General features: G+C 41.0%; 1 protein-coding gene across 1 annotated transcript; it reads left to right on the top strand.

Annotated features, from left to right (window-relative positions):
* Window positions 1–13,020: 13,020 nt before the first annotated feature.
* LOC306987389 (uncharacterized protein) lies at window positions 13,021–15,115 on the top strand. The gene is made up of 7 exons (XM_079591594.1): window positions 13,021–13,208; window positions 13,298–13,391; window positions 13,496–13,840; window positions 13,923–14,040; window positions 14,155–14,246; window positions 14,353–14,467; window positions 14,981–15,115. Exons 1-5 carry the CDS (start codon window positions 13,150–13,152, stop codon window positions 14,196–14,198), a joined length of 660 nt encoding a protein of 219 aa, XP_079447720.1. The 5' UTR covers window positions 13,021–13,149; the 3' UTR covers window positions 14,199–14,246; window positions 14,353–14,467; window positions 14,981–15,115.
* The last annotated feature ends 3,928 nt before the right edge of the window (window positions 15,116–19,043 follow it).

The following is a 19,043-nucleotide window of genomic DNA, read 5'->3' as shown; positions in this document are numbered from 1 at the left end:
ATCTTGATTGTACTTCTTCTCTGTGACTGTGGATCTGATGTCTCACTTTGGTATACTTTTACCAACACAGGTGAGACGCAAAACCTGCAGCTCTTGTTTTGCAGCCATCTCCCAAAAAACAAAGGAGCATCCAAAAAAGTGACTCTGGACAGGAAGTGGGGGGAAAGGGTCCTAAAAAATAGAAATGCGGGAAGAGTGGTGGACTCTGCCCATATTGCAGTAAGTAGAAATGCTCATATTTCATTAAGCAATATGATTTGTTTCACTTTCATTAATATTGTGTGATAGGGCAAGGGCCTCATTTTACAAAAATAAGTTTAATCTGTCATTATAGTCATAGATGGCATTGGTGTAACATATTATTTTAATTAATTTGTAATTTGCTTGACATGCATGGAATAGACTTTCTTTTTGACCAGGCACTCATGGACATTTGTTTACATATACAACTGGCTACATTGTAAATATAACCTTGCTTTAGTACCACACAGGTACTTCAGTATGCGTGTGACTGAAGTCTCTGTCTCTGCTAAAGGCAGATCACAGAATTCAAACTCCGAGTCACTATTAAAGACAGTATTGCATGATTATGTAAGTAGATAACATGCTCCTACCTTGCACTACCACCCCTAGCATATGAATATTGCATCTTACACTTATAGTGCCTTGCTCTGCGTTAATTTGAGAGAAAGTGCATGATGACGTTGCAAAATAACTCAGGACATGCGTGAAAGCCATGCTGTGTGCAACATATGTGTTGTTAAAAGCAAGGCCATATTCCAGGTGTCCTATGTCAAAGCCACAACTTAAAAAAGCATTTGAATTACTACAGGGGAGATAGTAATTTCGTGTTAAAAGTGGAAAGGATTCAACCATACCTACTCGAGTAGGACTGAGACCAGGTTCTGTAGAGCGTTGGTGGCATTCCCAAATGAGTGTTTCTGTTTGTCCCCCAAGTTACATTTCCCGTGGGCAGAGACAGGTAGACCGACCAAGGGGGGGAGGAGAGTGTTTAGATCAGGTGGATAGGTGGCCATAAAGGGGGAGTCCAGTCTAAATTTATTTTTGTTATCATATTTTGTTTTGTGTGTGTCCAATCAATATAATTATTTTGAAGGGTGTCAGGACTTTTAGTGTTCCCTTTAGAATCCCAGATTGCTAACTACTAGGACCATCAGCATCCAGCACAACATTACATGAATATTGGTTATATAAAGCAGGGGTTCTCAAACTGTTTGTGCCAAGGACCCTATGTGTGGAAGAAAAATGTCAAAGGACCCCCTCATAATCAAAACAATTAAGCATATGCTTGCTACAGTTTGTATACTTTGATGCCATTTCTATTCTCTGAAGTTGTGTCTGGGTTCACTATTCCGTGTTTTCTAGCTGGTGTGTAATAACTTGGTCTTTAGTCAACTTTGGATTTTGAATAACTTAATGATGTGGACTGACTCAAACATTTATCCACGTTCATCGGCTATCTTAATGACAAATAAGCCAAGCTAAGCAGCAGGAAGAACGGTTCATCATGATCTGAGCGAAGTGAACTCAAGTGATTCACAACAGATTGACTTGATTAGTCATAATCACAAAAAAGTTAAATGTTAATGTTTTAATTTATTAGTGCATTTATAATCAAGATTTTATATGTAGATTCTAGATCATTACATCGTCATTGATAAGCATTTCTTAACGATAAAGCACAACTTTCTCATTCAAAGCAAATCCACTTTGAGAACCACTGGTATAGAGTACATATTTCACGAGTTCACACTTACATCAATTATTTGGCGTGCTGTTCGGGGGAGGACTCCGAGCTCGGGATTTTTGACCGAACCCAGAGTACTTCCCCCGTTGTTATAAAAGTATTTAGGACTAGAAGTGAGGAGATGGGGTGGTGGAGGGATGCTGTCAAAGTGTCAACAAACAGAGGTACGCTTGTCTCAGGCTACGTTTACACGTGGCCGATTATTTTCATAAACTGACATTTCACCCTCTCCGTTTTCAGAAAAGTGTTCGTTTACACGAACCCGTGTATATGCCGTCAAGAGCATGCCAAACCCCTATATGTGGCAGTGTAATGAGAAGCTCAAGCCCACATTAGCCAATCAGAATCCCGAAAATATAGGTCGCACTTTTGACACAGTGCAAGTTCTGTCGCATACTGTGACGTCGACTGCCTAAAACTCAGTTTTTCTCAGTTTACATGCAAACGTGCAAACGGAGTTTTCCAAAATCTCCACTCTGGCCGGAGTTTTTAGAAAGAATCGTTTTCAGAGGAGAATTCTCCGTTTGCGTGTAAACGAGGGGCACAACCGAAGGGAAATGTCTCAGTTTTTTCAAAATAACCATGTATGCGTAAACGGGGCCTTATATATATATATATATATATATATATATATATATATATATATATATATATATATATATATATATATATATATACACCTCTTAACTCGTTGATTGGGTTGATTAACAGGGTGTGGTCCACTCGTGTCTAATTAGGTTTGATTATCTGAATGTGCCCCACATGTGTTTAATTATCTGAACATGCTCCTCCTGAACTTTAATAAAACATAATGTAATGTTGTTTTTTTAAGGGGTAAAGCTGTTAATTGTGTACCTGTATATTAGAAACAGTAGCACTAATGTATTTAATGCACTTTTTTTTTTCAATAGGTTGGAAAATAATACAGTGGGAATAACTAAATGTTTGCTGTCTGCATTTATTTATTACAGGTGAAAAAACTAAGTGCATTGGGCTATGTCCCAATTCTATTTTTCGCCAAGAAGGATAAGGCCTCTGGAAAGTGGGTGGCTGATGTGGTAACCCATCTGCCACCCACTGAGGATAACCTAAAAATTGTGGCCACCATGAAAAAGGCCTATAATTTTGTATTGATCAAAGAAGGTAGGATTTGTGTAATTTAAGTCATGACAGTTTTAAACTGGGTTTTTTTTATGATGGGGAAATATCGAAAATTAACATACACTTACAATATTGTAGGGAACTCCACGACGACACTGCCTCAGGCCCAGCCCGAGCCCCAGCATCAGGCCCAGCCCGAGCCCCAGCATCAGGCCCAGCCCGAGCCCCAGCATCAGGCCCAGGAAAAGGAGACATTTTATATTTTAGATTTATACCCTGTCTCTCTCCCTGTGAAGGAACAACCCCCCTCCAAAAAAAGAAAGCGTAAGTGAACTGTGGTCTTAGCACACTATGTATGAATTTCCCCTTTTTGTAATCATTATTCATGAAATACAGAAATCTTCAGGTGAATTTTAAGTGCAGTCAATTAGTTAATAGTGAGTAATTTTCAGTGGCCAGTCTGATACACAAAGGAGTTTGTCCTCGCATACATACCTTTAAGTACTGAACACACACTCTAGGAGTAAAGCAATGAGCAATACACGCATACATCATTGGGCAGTCCAGATAGCTTATGGCGCTTTTCCACTACACAGTTTTCCACTGTTTAAAAGTTGTACCGGTACCTGCTTCCAGGTACTTTTTTCGTATCACCTTCAGCAAGGTTCTAAGCGAGCTGAGGCGATACTAAAACGTGACGTGAAACACGGCAGACTGCTGATTGGTCAGCGAGAATCGCCACTATTTACTGCGTCATCATTGCACGCGCCAGACTGAGTATCCTGAATAACACCGGCATTTTTAAATAGTTTGGCCAGAGATTGCGTGATATACCCATTACTAATATTATGTAAAACAGCATACACCCGATTTCCTCCATTGTCCTGTGTGTGTGGGTAGCGGGTGTGTGTCGCGTCGCTATGACGACCAGGTACTATTTGGAGGTACTATCTGCAATGGAAAACGGAGCGAGACGAGTCGAGTCGAGCTGGTACTGGTAATGGAAAAGCGCCATTAGACTGACCAATGATAAGCAAAGTCTTACCTTGTGTTAATAAATGTGATGGCTAAAATGTGATGGGTTCTTATTGGCTGTTAACTTTTTATTGTTATTCTGCCTTTACTAGTGTGTGTGAACTAGCTTTACAGATAGCTGACAGTCTCCAATAAAGAACCAGGAAGCGTCTTGCTCTTTTAGGGAGTTTTACTGGAAAGACTGTAAAACTGTAACATACATAAACAAAGATAATGCATATTACAATCTCAAAAGGGTGAATGTACAATGCAAATATAAAATAAGTAGCTTAGAATGAACTAAAACCCTCAAAAAACGATCGCATTAGCACGATGCTAATATTAATGGAAAATGCCATAGGAATGCTAACAGTACTAGCGCCACATAATTCCTTACAAATTACGAATAGAAAACATGCTAAAATGACTAAATTCGGAATCTAAAGGAAGCTAAGATCACTATCAAACAAATACTTACAGACAGATATCTTTCAGGGACCAAAATAGTAGATAACAAACTTTAACACTCTGGAGATCGACTTGCTGAGAGACTGTTAGGAGAATAACTGAACTACGGTAGCTCTGCGTGGACAAAACACAAGAAACTCAAGAAACAAATAGCTATTCCACAAGGGGGCAGTACACTCCCCGCCTGATATACTGCTATATCACTATTATCCTTTAACTAATAACACAATTTCTGAAATAGGCCTCGAGTACACCTTAGCAGTACCTTCTTTAATTATTCGTACATCTACTTTACGTACTCTTTTATCTCGACCAGGATAAGTGTCCACAATAAGTCCAGTAGGCCATTCGTTTCTTTTGACCTGAGTTTCCTTTAGGAGAACAACGTCACCAATGGCTAAGTTTGGTTGATCTGCTTGCCATTTTCTTCTTGGTTGAAGGGTTGCAAGATACTCTTCTCGCCATCGTTTCCAGAATGAGTTGGCAAGACTTTGCACCTGTTTCCATTGCTTCCGGTACAAGTCCTTTGGATCAAAGTCTCCAGGTGGAATAGAGACAGGACAGATTTTCTGAGTGAGAAGGGCACTTGGTGTCAGCAAGTCGGGTTGTTGAGGATCGGATGACACAGGTACTAATGGACGACCATTCATTATGGCTGTTACCTCTGCCATGAGTGTCACAAGTACTTCATGGGTCAGATTTGGAGAGTGAACTTTCAGCAGCATAGCGTCCAAAATACGTCGGGCCACTCCGATCATTCTTTCCCACACTCCTCCCATGTGAGAGGAGTGAGGTGGGTTGAACTTCCAAGTGCAAGCCTCATTTTTGAGGTAGGAGTGAAGCTCTGGATCTTCTGAACTTATCTGAAGCTCTTTGCACGCTCCAACGAAGTTCGTTCCACAATCTGATCGAAAGAGCTTGGTGGGGCCTCTTATGGCCAGGAACCTTCTGAGAGCATTTATGAAACTTGAAGTGGAGAGAGACTCAACTACCTCAATGTGAACTGCTCGTGTGACTAAACAGGTAAACATTACTGCCCAGCGTTTGTTCTCTAACACTCCACCTCTTGTCCGGCGGACACTGATGTTCCATGGTCCAAACACGTCCACTCCGACATGTGTGAAAGGAGGAGTTTGCATGAGACGGTCCGCTGGAATGTCTGCCATCTTTTGTTGTTGTATATTTCCTCTTAACCTACGGCAGGTTGTGCATTTGTTGAGAAGATTTGTCACCAACCTTTTTCCTCCAAGGATCCACAGTCCAGCAGACCTGATGGCTCCTTCCGTGATGTGTCTACCTTGGTGCACAACCTGTTCATGGTAGAACTGAACCAGTAAAGCAGCAATGTGATGCTTCTTTGGAATAACAATGGGCTGGCTTTGTTCTTGAGTTATTTCAGCAGAGGTCACACGTCCTCCTACTCGCACCAATCCTTCTTTGTCCAAAAACACATTCAGATTCTTCAGTGGGCTGTGTTTTAGTATGTCCTCTCCTTTGTTCAAAGTTTGTATTTCCTTTTCAAATGTCTCGCCTTGAACAGTTCGTACAATAACTAACTTTGCTTGTGTTAGAGCGTCCATCTTTGATTCATTTGATTCAGGAGCTTTTGAGATAGATCTGACCTTTTCAATGAGTTTGGCGATAGCTTGTGTAAGACGTTTCCAACTGGAGAAGCGTTCAAACGTGAGCCAAGCGATTTTGTCACCGTTGTAGTTGCAAATGTTGAGACTTGTGGGCGGACTTCGGTGTCCGTGGCAGGTTCAACCAGTTGAAAGCTGTTTGGTTGTACAGGACGCTCTCCATCACTTTTCCTCAAGAAGTCGGGACCAGTAAACCAATTGGTAGAACTCAGTAGAGAAGCTGGCACATGCCGTGTTCCATGATCGGCAGGATTGATTTCCGTGCTCATAAAGTGCCACTGACTGGGTTCAGATGACTTTCTGATGCGAGCAACACGGTTGGCGACGTAGACATAGAACCTCCGGCTGGTGTTGTTGATGTAGCCTAAGACTACTCGGCTGTCAGTGTAGTATTTCACATTGTGAATTTCGATGTCAAGTTCACTCAGTAGCATGTCTGCTAGCTCCACCGCCAGAACTGAAGCGCATAGCTCCAAGCGAGGTACAGTGTGGACTTGTCTAGGAGCTAATTTGGACTTGCCCATGCAGAAGCCTACGTGGACGTGACCTTCAGTGTCTATGGCTCGAAGGTACGCAACTGCTGATATGGCTGATGTAGAAGCGTCTGCAAAGACACACAGCTCTCTTTGAAAGGTAGATTGCAGTGACGTGTTCACATACTGTCTAGGAATTTGTAGTTTCTCAAGGTCAACAAGCGAATCCTTCCAAGATTTCCATTGTGCCTCTTTTTCAGCTGGCAGTGGAGTGTCCCATTCACAGTTCTCTGAGCACAATTCTCTGATGAGAGCCTTGCCTTGCATGATGATGGGGGCTGCAAATCCAAGAGGATCATACAAGCTGTTAACAGCAGAAAGAATGCCCCTTCTTGTGAATGGCTTGTCTTCTCTTGACACGAGGAAGGTGAAACTGTCGTTTTGCAAATCCCAGTTAAGCCCTAAACTTCTCTGTAAGGGCAGGGGCTCTGCAACGAGGTCAAGGTTTTTCAGTTCCTTTGCACGTTCTTCAGACGGAAATGCTTCCATTACATCTGGGCTGTTGGAAGCTATTTTGTGCAAGCGAATGTTAGAGTCTGCGAGCATTTCTTTGGTGGTTTTCAGAGTTTGAATGTCGCTGGCGTCTGAAGGAAAGGAAGCCAGTCCGTCGTCAACGTAAAAGTTTTTAAGAACAAACTGTTTTGCCTCGTCACTGTACTCTTCTTGTGCAGCCAGTGCCGCCCTCCGGAGGCCATATATTGCTATGGCGGGAGACGGGCTATTTCCAAACACGTGTACAGTCATCCTGTACTCTCTGATAACCTTTGTGGGATCGTTACCTTCGTACCACAGGAAACGCACAAAGTCGCGGTGGTCCTCACGAATGACAAAACAATAGAACATTTGCTCTATGTCCACAGTGATTGCCACAGGTTCTTTGCGGAAACGCAAGAGAACCCCAATGAGTGTGTTGTTCATGTCTGGGCCGGTCAACAAAACATTGTTCAGAGACGTGTCTTCGTGAGTGGCACTAGAGTCAAACACTACACGTATCTGGTTAGACACCAAAAAACGGTAGGTACCAACACTCTTGGTCTTTGTCGAGTGGCAGAACGGGTTCTGCATGTCCTGACTCAAACATTTTCTGCATAAAGCTCAAGAAATGTTCTTTCATGTGGGGCTTTTTGTCAAGCACGCGACGCAATGAATTGAGACGTTTGACCGCTTGGTCTCGGTTGTTGGGTAGTCTGTGCCTGTTTGTTTTGAAGGGTAGTGGCGCCACCCAGCTGTTGGACTCGTCCATAAACATTTGCTCATCCATGATCTCCAGGAAGAGTTCATCATCCACTGACATGGCGGGTTTATCATCATGAGGGGTTCTCATGAACAATTTGTTGGTGAGACAGTCATTTTCATCTATGTCAATCAAGCTGGTTGTGTTCAAAGGGTTAAATGAAGAGTCAGTGCTCAGTGACATAGAATGAGTTGGGGCAGGAGTCCAAAAGAGATGTATGTCCGTTGTTCAACACTGATGTGCAGTAAACGCTGACTTTGCTTGGCACGTGAGCACCCCCATGGCAGACCTCACCTATTATGACCCAGCCAAGGTCGAGGCGCTGGGCGTACGGAGCATCGTGGGGGCCGTTGTAGTGTTCTCTGACCTTGTGCACTCTTGGTATGTCCCGACCGAGGAGGACCAGTATTGATGCATTAGGGTCCAAATCTGGAATCTTGGCTGCCAGGTGCTTGTGGTGTGTCGCGACCTCCGGTGTCGGGATCTCAGATCGATCATCTGGGAGCATGTTGCACTCGATTAATGTGGGAAGCCGGACGCTAGTGTTGCCGTCGAGAGACTCTACTATGAAACCGTCAGCTTGGCGCGCCCTTGTCTCTCCTACACCTGAGCAGGTTTTCAAAGTGTGAACTTTGGTGCCTGTGTTAACGTTAAAGATCTCAAAGAATTCTGTCTTTGCTAAAGACCTATTGCTTTGCTCGTCTAACACAGCATAGGCTTTCACTGCCTTTTCCTTTTGTCCAGCAGGATAAATGTTTACTAGACAGATTTTGGAGCATGAGCGTGAGCTGTTACCTTTGCCACAGATCTCTGTACATTTGGACACAATGGCTTGGATAGGACTTTCTGGTTGCTCCCCGCCATGCCCATCTGGGGCTGCAGAGCCTGGAGATTCCGTTTTCCAGGGTGCTGGTCCAGGGTGCAGCGCGGTGGTGTGGTGGTCGCTTTTACACTCAATGCAATGTACTCTTGTGTCGCAATCTTTTGCCATGTGGTTGACGGAGGAACAGCATTTGTAACAAATTTTCTTTTCTTTCAGAATGGCTTTTCTCTCATCCAATGTCTTTGCTCTGAACCCACGACACTTGCGGAGGGAGTGTGGTTTGTTGTGGAACGGGCACAGTTTATCTGGGTCAACCACCTTTTGGTCAGAGGAGTCACGATAGCCTTTTTGAGCAGTTATTTCAGTTTTTCGAACACATACTGCAGTTTTGAAGTTGGGATTGCTCTGCTTTTCAGGTCTATAAGAAAGCAAGGGGGCAAAGCTTGGGTCATTGAGAGTTTTAGCTTTGTCGCACACAAACTTCACGAAAACAGGGAATGGTGGGTATGAAGCATGGTATTGTTCTTTGTAGTAGGATGCTGAAGTAATCCATTTCTCTTGGAGGTGGAATGGGAGTTTTTGAACAATAGGAGTGATGCCCCGGGACGTATCTAAGTAACTCAAGCCAGGTAGGAGACCATCTACACGGGCACCGTCAAGCTCAGAGATGAGATCACCTAGCTCCCTCAACTTGTGATTTTCTCTGTTTGCGATTTTGGGAAAATCTTCCAACTTTTTCAAGAGAGCATTCTCTATCGCTTCAGGGGACCCATAGCTGTCCTCCAGTCTTTGCCACACCATTTTAACACCAGCTGTGGCATCATAGGTGTGTACAGCCCTTAATCGTTTTGCTTGCTCTGATGATTTGGGGCCTAACCACTTGCAGAGGAGATCCAACTCCTCTCTTGGGGATAAATAGAGTCCTACTATAGCGTTCAAGAAAGATGCCTTCCAAGCCCAGTAATTTTCAGGCTTATCATCAAACATCAGGAGCCCTGAGCTAACCAACTCTCTGCGAACCAAATATTTAGCTAAGTCTGATGTGGCTGGGGAATTGGACTCGTTTGCACTGACAACAAGGCGTGGAGAAGATAGCCTGGGCTGAAAAAGGGCAGACTGATTCATCGAGCGTGGCTGGTATCTGTGGTCAGTAATAACTGGGGTTGGAAACTGCGAGTGAGATGTGGAAAAGGCATTTTTGAACGTGCTTTGGGCATGAGAACGATCTGCTTCACTGGCGATGCCATACTGTAAGGAGTGCGCCTCTGGTAGCGCTTGAAACTCATATTCACTAATCTCACTATTTTGTATGCTGAAGGACCTCTGCTTCGGCGTTGGCGGCTGCAGCTGCACTCTGCAGACGCAGTTTGAGGAGGTCAGCGCTGAGCTCAGCTTTCTTTTTTGTAGCTTCAGCTTCGATGTGAGCTTTTTCTTTTAACACCTCTGCTTCTCTTTCAGCGTATGATGCCTGTGCTTGAGCGGCTGCTGCTTTAGCACGTGCTTTTGCTGCCAAAGCGCTTGCATTGGACCATTGACTTGGCACGTGACCGCTGACTGGCACGTGAGATGTGGGAACAGTTCGATCTTGTTTCCCACAGGTCACCAATGTTGCTGACTGTACTTTGTGGATCCGTGACAGCAGTGTTGTCTTCTGTATCGACTTTTGGCTTACCTTCCATATGTCTTTTTACTATTCTGCCTTTACTAGTGTGTGTGAACTAGCTTTACAGATAGCTGACAGTCTCCAATAAAGAACCAGGAAGCGTCTTGCTCTTTTAGGGAGTTTTACTGGAAAGACTGTAAAACTGTAACATACATAAACAAAGATAATGCATATTACAATCTCAAAAGGGTGAATGTACAATGCAAATATAAAATAAGTAGCTTAGAATGAACTAAAACCCTCAAAAAACGATCGCATTAGCACGATGCTAATATTAATGGAAAATGCCATAGGAATGCTAACAGTACTAGCGCCACATAATTCCTTACAAATTACGAATAGAAAACCTGCTAAAATGACTAAATTCGGAATCTAAAGGAAGCTAAGATCACTATCAAACAAATACTTACAGACAGATATCTTTCAGGGACCAAAATAGTAGATTACAAAGTTTAACACTCTGGAGATAGACTTGATGAGAGACTGTTAGGAGAATAACTGAACTACGGTAGCTCTGCGTGGACAAAACACAAGAAACTCAAGAAACAAATAGCTATTCCACAAGGGGGCAGTACAATTGTTCTCAAAATTGCTTTAAAAGTATCCCCCAACGATATTGTTCTCCATGTCATTATCATTATAGTTTATCATATTAACGATAACAAAAAGTTTTTTTTTTTGTTTTTTTTTTATATAGTTATTGTTCTTGGTGTGAATCGCCAAGAATATGTATTTTTTAGTTATGTAGCTGTATTTTCTGACATTTTCTAAGTTCAAGGACAATGGTTAATGTTCTTCTCCCAGGTTTTATGAAATTTAGTTAAGAATTTGTTAAAGTTTCATTTCAAGTTTTGACATTTATGGTTAATTAATATAGATTTTTTTTTTTTTTGTCATTTAAGGTTGCCGGAAATGTAGTAGCCAAAAAGTTTTCAGATATGACTCCCTAACAGGAAGAAGGATAAATGAGGTAAGAAATATATTTTTCATTTTTGATCATCTGTCCATTGTCTGTGGCTCATCTGGTATTTTACAAATCACAAAATACTGACCATTTAAGCAAGTGATAATTCGAGTCCATTTAAGTTCAACTGAAGGCTAAGTGGCCTTGACACAAAAAATGATGACATTCTAAACCTGATTATATGTTTGTGTCTTTCTGTAGGGGCAAGCAGAAGTAAGGGTGAAATGGTTACCTTGCTCTGCATGGTAAGTACTGCTTTATATTGGTTTATATTGCCTTTATACATGTCCTTTCTGTTTCCACTTTTAACCATCTCATAGGTGGTGGATAAAGGTTGGAATGTATATTGTAGCACACACAACTTTAAATGTACAGGTGGGTCTCAAAGTTTTGCAACCAACAAGCAGCGTTGAGGGAATTGTCATGTCCACTAGGTTTTAAGTCCAGAGTCAATGCAGCCTTCTTCCTGGAGATTTTAGAGCATGGTTCCATCTGCTGACGGGCTTTATGTACATGCTGATTTCCATTTCCAGCAGGACTCTGCTCCTGCCACAGTGCCTAAACTGCTAGTAAATGGTTTGCTTAGCATGGTATTGCTGTGCATAACTCGTCTCACCTGAACCCCATAGAGGACAATGATAGAAACCAAACCCAACATTACAGACAACCTCAAGGTCACTATCAAAGCAACCTGGGCTTCCATAACACCTCAGCAATGCCATACACTGATGGCCTCCATACCACACCACACTGATACAGTAATTTGTGCAAAAGCAGCCAGACCAGGTATAGAGTGTATGCATTAACAATTTTTGATAAGTCAGATTTGTCCACTTATTTTCAAAAGGTTGACATTTCTGTATTCCTCTTTATTCTAATATTTTGAGTTGATGATTTTTGGTTTTCATGAGCTGCAAGCTGTAATCCTCAAGATTAAAACACCAAAAATTGCTTGATATATTGACGACAGCGCCCCCTGGAACGCGGTCCGAAAACTTAGTCTATAAATCAAACACGCTTGCGTGTAATAATATGAAAATCGGTACACTTATAGATCTCATCGGTTCATATATCCTTCGTGCTCTGACTTTTTACCCCAGCCCAACAGGAAGTCGGCTATTTGGCGTAGTTTAAAAAACACATGCAATGGAATTTAAAATACTCCTCCTAGAAAATTCAACCAATCACCACGAAACTCGGTGTGCATGAAGTCAAGACATGGAGGATGAAAAATTGCCAGGGGATTTTTGATATCTCGAACGGTTTGGCCGTGGCGAGGAAACGAATTTATGGCGAATATTGGAAACAGGAAGTGTGTTATAACATCCTCATACATTAATTGATATTGATGAAACTTCAGCAGTGTGTTCGCTGTAAGAGGCCAATCACATGGATGTCACTATTGTGAGTCAAAGTTATAGCGCCACCAACTGGCAGCAGGAAGTGTGTCACTTTCAAAATGCTTTGAATTCACCCTCTTATTTTTACCCGATTTGCTTCAAATTAAGTATCCTAGTCATGCAGTTTGCATTCAGAAAAAAACAAATAGGTCCATAAAGACATGGTTGGTTAAGTTTGCTGTGGGAGTTGAGTTTGCTGTGGAACTTGTCTTTTTTTTGGGGGGGTTGGGGGGGGACTTTGGTCGTGATGTTTTCTGTCTGTGACATACAAAGAGCCAAAAGATTTCCAATGATGCACTGGCCTGAGCGGCTGCCTGTGGAGGCTCGATGCTCGCTGCAAAGGTGGCGTCACCTTTGACCTTATTAACTTTAGTTAACTTAACTGTGAATTATGTTGACATGTTTTACTGTTCTTTAACAGACTGGGAAGATCACAGCAGACAGCTTCAGAAAAAGCTTTTTGGAGTGGGAGGCTGTTCGATTTGAGGTAGATAAGATCTGCAGGGAGGAGCATTTTGTCTGTCCTGCGTGCACCCCAGACATGCTTGCTGTTTCTGTGGACGGAAATCGCAAGCACTACCGCTTTAAGAATGCAGCAAGGTACTTACAAAATGTGTAATTTGCAGTGTTGTGAAAGTAACCTTTGCTGTGTCATATTGAAAGTCAATGTGTACCTTTCTTTCATTTAGATCTGAAGAACAAGCCTTATTTGATGGCATCTTCATTGCAAAAGATGATGAAGTAGAGAGATTTGTGGATTACATTCATTCTACCACCAATCATGTAATGTTGTATAATATTTCTAAAAACACCACCAATAACATCTTACAGTTGACATTGTTTGGGTGAGTCCTGATTATTTATATCAACCTTTTTCCATGTTGTAGGTCTCTGGAAGAGGTGTCTGTGGAGGGGAGTGGTCAGCTGCCAGGGAAACGTCTCAGAGATCCTCAAGTAAAATTGATGAGGAGGGACTTGAGCTTGCAGTCTGTCGACATGGAGTTTTTCTCGGCGCTCTCAACATGTTCAGGGGAGAAATCTATGCTTATCCCCTCTACCTGCAGAACAAGCTTGCAAATAAGCCAATAAGCTTTTTTGCCATGGATGTAACCTGCAAGTACTGGCCCTACCTCAACAAAGTGGCAAAAAGCTGCCCGGAGCTCCAGCAGCTTCTTAGCATGAAACCATTCCTCTCAGTGTTTCATGCCAAAGCCCATGATTTTAAATGTGAGGTAAGAAAACAGTACCATGTCATTGACTGTCCTTAAACATCTGCAAAGGTATGTTGGCAGCTTTTAAGTATTTCTTTAATAGGTTAAATGGAGTGGAGCTTACCAGCAAGGGGCTGGATTGACACTTGGGGAGGAGGTTGAGCAGTGTAACGCCTTTCTCTCTAGGATTGCTGTGACCACGAAGCACATGTCCAAAGCAGGTAAGGTAACCACACACTGCACTACTTAGATTGAAAGTGTTACAAGACAATTGTAGCCAGTGAGGGACATGTGGTACAACACAGATTAGTGTATTTTTATTTTCTTTTTTGCAGGACGTACAGACATTCTTACACTGATGGCCATGCGCTGGAATTAGCAAAAGTTTAATAACTTGGCTACTTCACTTGCCTGCCGATATCAGAAGGTAGAGATGAGTATTGTTATTTTCTTATATTGTAAATACCTTCTATTGTATATTTTTGTAGGTATAACATTTTTCTTCTTTCGTTTCCTTTTTTTGTTATTTGAAGGCCACAAAACGCCTGGAAAGCCACCTTCAGGACCTGGAAAACATGAGAATCCAGCTGGCAGTGACACAGGTTGAAGTTGAGGGCTGGGTCACTGATATTAAGGAGTGGGCAGAAGGTGAGAGTTATACTATTACTTCAATGTCTCAGTTCTGCAGAATAATGGGAGACATGCTTCTGCAAGTAATTACTGTTTTAAAATGAAATCATACTTGCACTGTTTTCTTGGTCATGTACTTATGCAATTAAAATGGCGAATTGTAGTATGCAGTGCATACACACTGGAAATCATATCAAAACAAAGTGCCCTGAAAGTACCTGAATGGTGCACAGTCCAAAAGTTGGAACATTGGACATTTCTCACAGTTAGTGGATCCCATCTTGGCTACGTTGTCATTTTCTTTGGTACCCTGTTACATACTTCCTATACACGCTAATACGTATGAAATTATTATTGAGACTCACCTGTCCTTCCTCCAGGTGCTTTTTTTTTATAAAGAAAAAAAAAGGAAGCAAAGAGGGATAATCCTTATGACTTCCCTGTGGCGTTCTGTGTTACATTGAGACATGGCTCATTTCAGTTACTGCCATGAAAATGTAAGTGAAATGTTTACACTTCTTTTCTTCTCAGAAACAACATCCCAAAAGAATGCCGATCTTGACGCGGTGACCAATAGAATGGAGGTGCTGGTGGCCGGCATTAAAAGAAGGTCCCAGCGCCTTTACAAAGACACAGATGGCAGCAAAGGTCGGGCCCGGATTCGGCGCAAAATCAGAGAGGAGAAGGCCATTCTTAGCTCTGTTCTCAAGGACGTACACACACAATCTCAACTAACTTATCATCGGGACAGGGTCTCTTTTTCCTTACTCCCTTTTTCTGCCGAGTGCCCGCTCGCGGTGTGAAGCATGTGTCTATTCTCCGACATGCACTCTAACTAACAATGCAGCCCTATTTCTGATACCGTGGGGGGCAGAAATGTTGCTGTAGGGGGCCACCACGGTCAAATCAACATAGAGAAAACACTGTTTGTAAGTCAGATATGCTTGAATAATAGTAATTATCATATCTACATGTGACATTACAACAATAATAATGAATGTAGTTATACAAACTGAAATTAATTTAAGTAACTGTTTTTCCAATAGTCCTTCTGTTTATGGTAGAACAAAACTATGTGCAGAAAAGTTTGCAGGAAGGTGGGACATGTCCTAATAAAATATGTCCTAATATGTTAAATTTGAAAATTTTGATTTTCATTGATCTTCAACAGATATTGCAAAGGAATGTTAGTCACATGTATATGAAGTTCTTAAGTTATTGTCAGAACATTAAAACCTCCATATGTTCACGTGTAAATGTGTATTGTAATAATAATAATAAACATAATTCCACTGATGTCATCTGCTGTGGTAAATCTGAGTTTTCCCGACAGTTTTACATGGACACACAAACCCATTTTTTTCTGAATTTGGACTCTTGCATCAACTCACCTGCTACAGATGGTCTCTGAAAGCATCCTTGACAGGACTTGATTAGTTGCTTCTCATGTGCAGTGAAAGTACATAGAGGTTCAACAAATGCAAAAACTGTCCCAAAACTTGAAAATGTGACTTAATTATAGACACTATAGTGGTTATTATATACACACAAACCATTTTTCAAACCATTCAAGTGTCGTTGAATTACTTCAAGATTTGCTTTAATAACTACATTTCCTGACTTAAGCACTTTGATTTGCCTTATATACTATATAAAAAAACCTACAGTTGAGTGTTTAAAAATACAGCTTAATGGCTTGTTTGACTAATTTGCATTTGTTTTAACTTGTACTGTTGTGAAAAATAAACTATACAAAGATAAACATTTTTTAAATTTGATTTTCCATGCATAGTTATTTAAAGGTGGGGTATGTGATTTGCAAAACGGCTGGCAGATTTTGAAAATACACAACTCAAATGGTCCTACCTTCTTTCCTTTGACTCCACCCATTCAAAGAACATGGACATGGATGGGGGGAGGGGGGGATGGTACGACCGATTGATTGACGCACTTACTTTCCAATGATTCTAGGTGGTCTTGGAAATGATTGGCTGCAGTTTTTCGAGTCCTGCCCGTTCCACAGATGATTAAATTGCTTAATTTTTATTTCAGTGCTTCTAACTCAGTGGCTGTAAGTGGGTTAGGAATAGGATTTTAAGTGATTTTGAAAAAATGGCCAAAAAAGAGAATTACATACCCCACCTTTAAAAAAGACAATTTTCTAATTTTGTGGTTGATAAATGTTAATAGCAGAGACTAAAGGGAAAAAAACATGAGCACATTTATGTGTGGGACTTTAAAAATCACACTGCATTATTAGTTGTTTTAAATGAATGACTTTTTTGAAATATCAATTTATGGGTTAGGGTTAGTGTACATATACAAAATGTTTTTTGACATTTTTGGCACACTTCTTCTTCAGCCTACTGGTTGTACACAGGCACAACTCACACATCTCATTCAACCATTTCACAAGCTGATGAAAGGGTCATGATATGGGTCAGAAGGTATCAGAGGTCATAAATGATGAACCAATCTATCAGCTCTGCTCTTACAGGCACCTTGGTGTGTATATGGACAATCCCTTTTGGCTGGAAGGCCCGTGTTGAAAGTGGGTGTTATTATTTAGAGCAAACACTCACGGTGAATCAGAGGGTTTATGTTATACAAGGCTGCATTACAGAGTATTTTAATATGACTATCATAAAGGTTGTGGAGAGGAATAGAAACCAGTCTCTCCAGGCAAGCATAAAGAATATGGTCTGATCCATCTTTATTCTCCATACCAAGTATGAGCTCTCATCCTCTGGCAGAAGATATGGGTACCCCAATCTAAACTTAACATTTCTAAACTGTAGCCCTATTTTGACCTACCTCAATTAAAACTTTAAATAATGTTGTTTGAGGCTGGTTGTGCTGTTTGCGCAATAGCTTCATGATATAATGCAAATGGTTGTGTGTTGCTCTTGTCACTGTTTGTGAAAGATGAGCAATAGATTGTTGCTGTGTGATGTGCTTCAGTCTGACTACATATCACTTTGTTTATGTTGTTTTTTATTGTAAGTATATGTCAGCTGTATAATAAAACAATATGTCAAGTGTTTTGTGTGAAGCATTTGAACTCAAGGCAGATATCCCTCTGGGGACAATAAAGGAGGCTATCGCCCAAAGTGGATCATCTGCAAACCATGATATGTAAAAATTAAAACGTTGTCATATGACTATAGCAAACACATCGTTGGAAAGGTCTCAACCTGGAGAGTAACATATGTCAGTCTGAAGAGGATACATAACTCCTGCTTTGAAATATTGACCTCTGAACCTTGAACCCAGTCCATCTTTGAAGGCTTGTCATTTAGCAACATAAGGTGCTAAACACATAAGACCAGCAGTTATAGAAAGCTCTGGGCCTCTGCTGTCATGTAGATATGGTCTAAACAGAAAGTTTACCCACTGTAAGCACTGTCAAATATGGTAATAAGCTATTTTCACCTATTTAACGATTACATTTTTAAAATCTGATGACACCAGTGTGTTCTCCATCCCCAAAAAACCCAGGGTGTACCCAAAATGTTACACTTTTAACTTCTAATTATGAGAAATATACCAAAATACTTTAAAACTACAACTCCCATAAGAAACGCGCCACCGAAGTTGTTACAAAGCGTGTGCACTTGTAGTTCTTCCGGGGTGGGTGGGGGGACATGTGTGTTTCATTCCATTTCAGATTGCCGCTGGCCGACGAGCACACAATACATCTGACAAATACATGAAACTGTATTTTATTGTTATTTGTATCTTTATTGTTTAAATCCTCAAATACAACGTTATACAAAAACATCAATATTACGAATTATGTATTTTTTATCTTCTTATCCGCCAAGTGGCACGTACTACGTCACTTCCGGAGTCTTCAGCTGATTAAAAAAAAACGGTATTACGGTGCATAACTTACTGGAACAAAGCTGAGCAACGTGTTGTTGCTGGTGACAAAACCAATGATTTGTACATTGAAGCGATACTGGCGTTAAAGACCAGCTGATCGCTGTCCGATTCTGTGAATGAATGCCCGCATTGCTTTGTGGCATATGGGCTTTGAATGAGTCTAGCTCGGATATTATCGTAATGTTCTGTATTACAGCATACTGTAATATTTCACCGGTAATAAGACCGAAATATTGAAATAAAGAAATGAATACCATGACATCTAAATAAATATTGTTAGATGTAGCGTTAGTTTTAAAAATATAAACATATATATCATTTGACGTGTTGAAGATTTCAGCTGATTGGCTAACCCACAAGGTGAATGAAAAGACAAACAGAAATATATATATATATAATATATATATATATATAAATAAATATAGCTGCAAGCAGCGATTACGGGCCCAAGCCGGTGGCACTTGGGTCCTCCATCGCTGCTTGCAGCTATATTTATTTATATATATATATATATATATATAATATATATATATATATATATATATATATATATATATATATATATATATATATATATATATATATAAAAAGCCGACCACCCCGTTGCCTTTCGGGCTCCTGTGCACGACGGGCAATAACGTAACCCCGCTTTGACTGTCGAGAAGAAGTCTGCTTTAGAGCTTGTATCAGTGTGAGTCTTTCTGCTCCC

Source organism: Phoxinus phoxinus (assembly GCF_949152265.1).
Source record: "Phoxinus phoxinus genome assembly, chromosome: 19".
In the NCBI taxonomy this organism is placed as follows: domain Eukaryota; kingdom Metazoa; phylum Chordata; class Actinopteri; order Cypriniformes; family Leuciscidae; genus Phoxinus; species Phoxinus phoxinus.
Note: the sequence above shows the minus strand (reverse complement) of the source record. Positions and strands in the feature narration are given on the sequence as shown.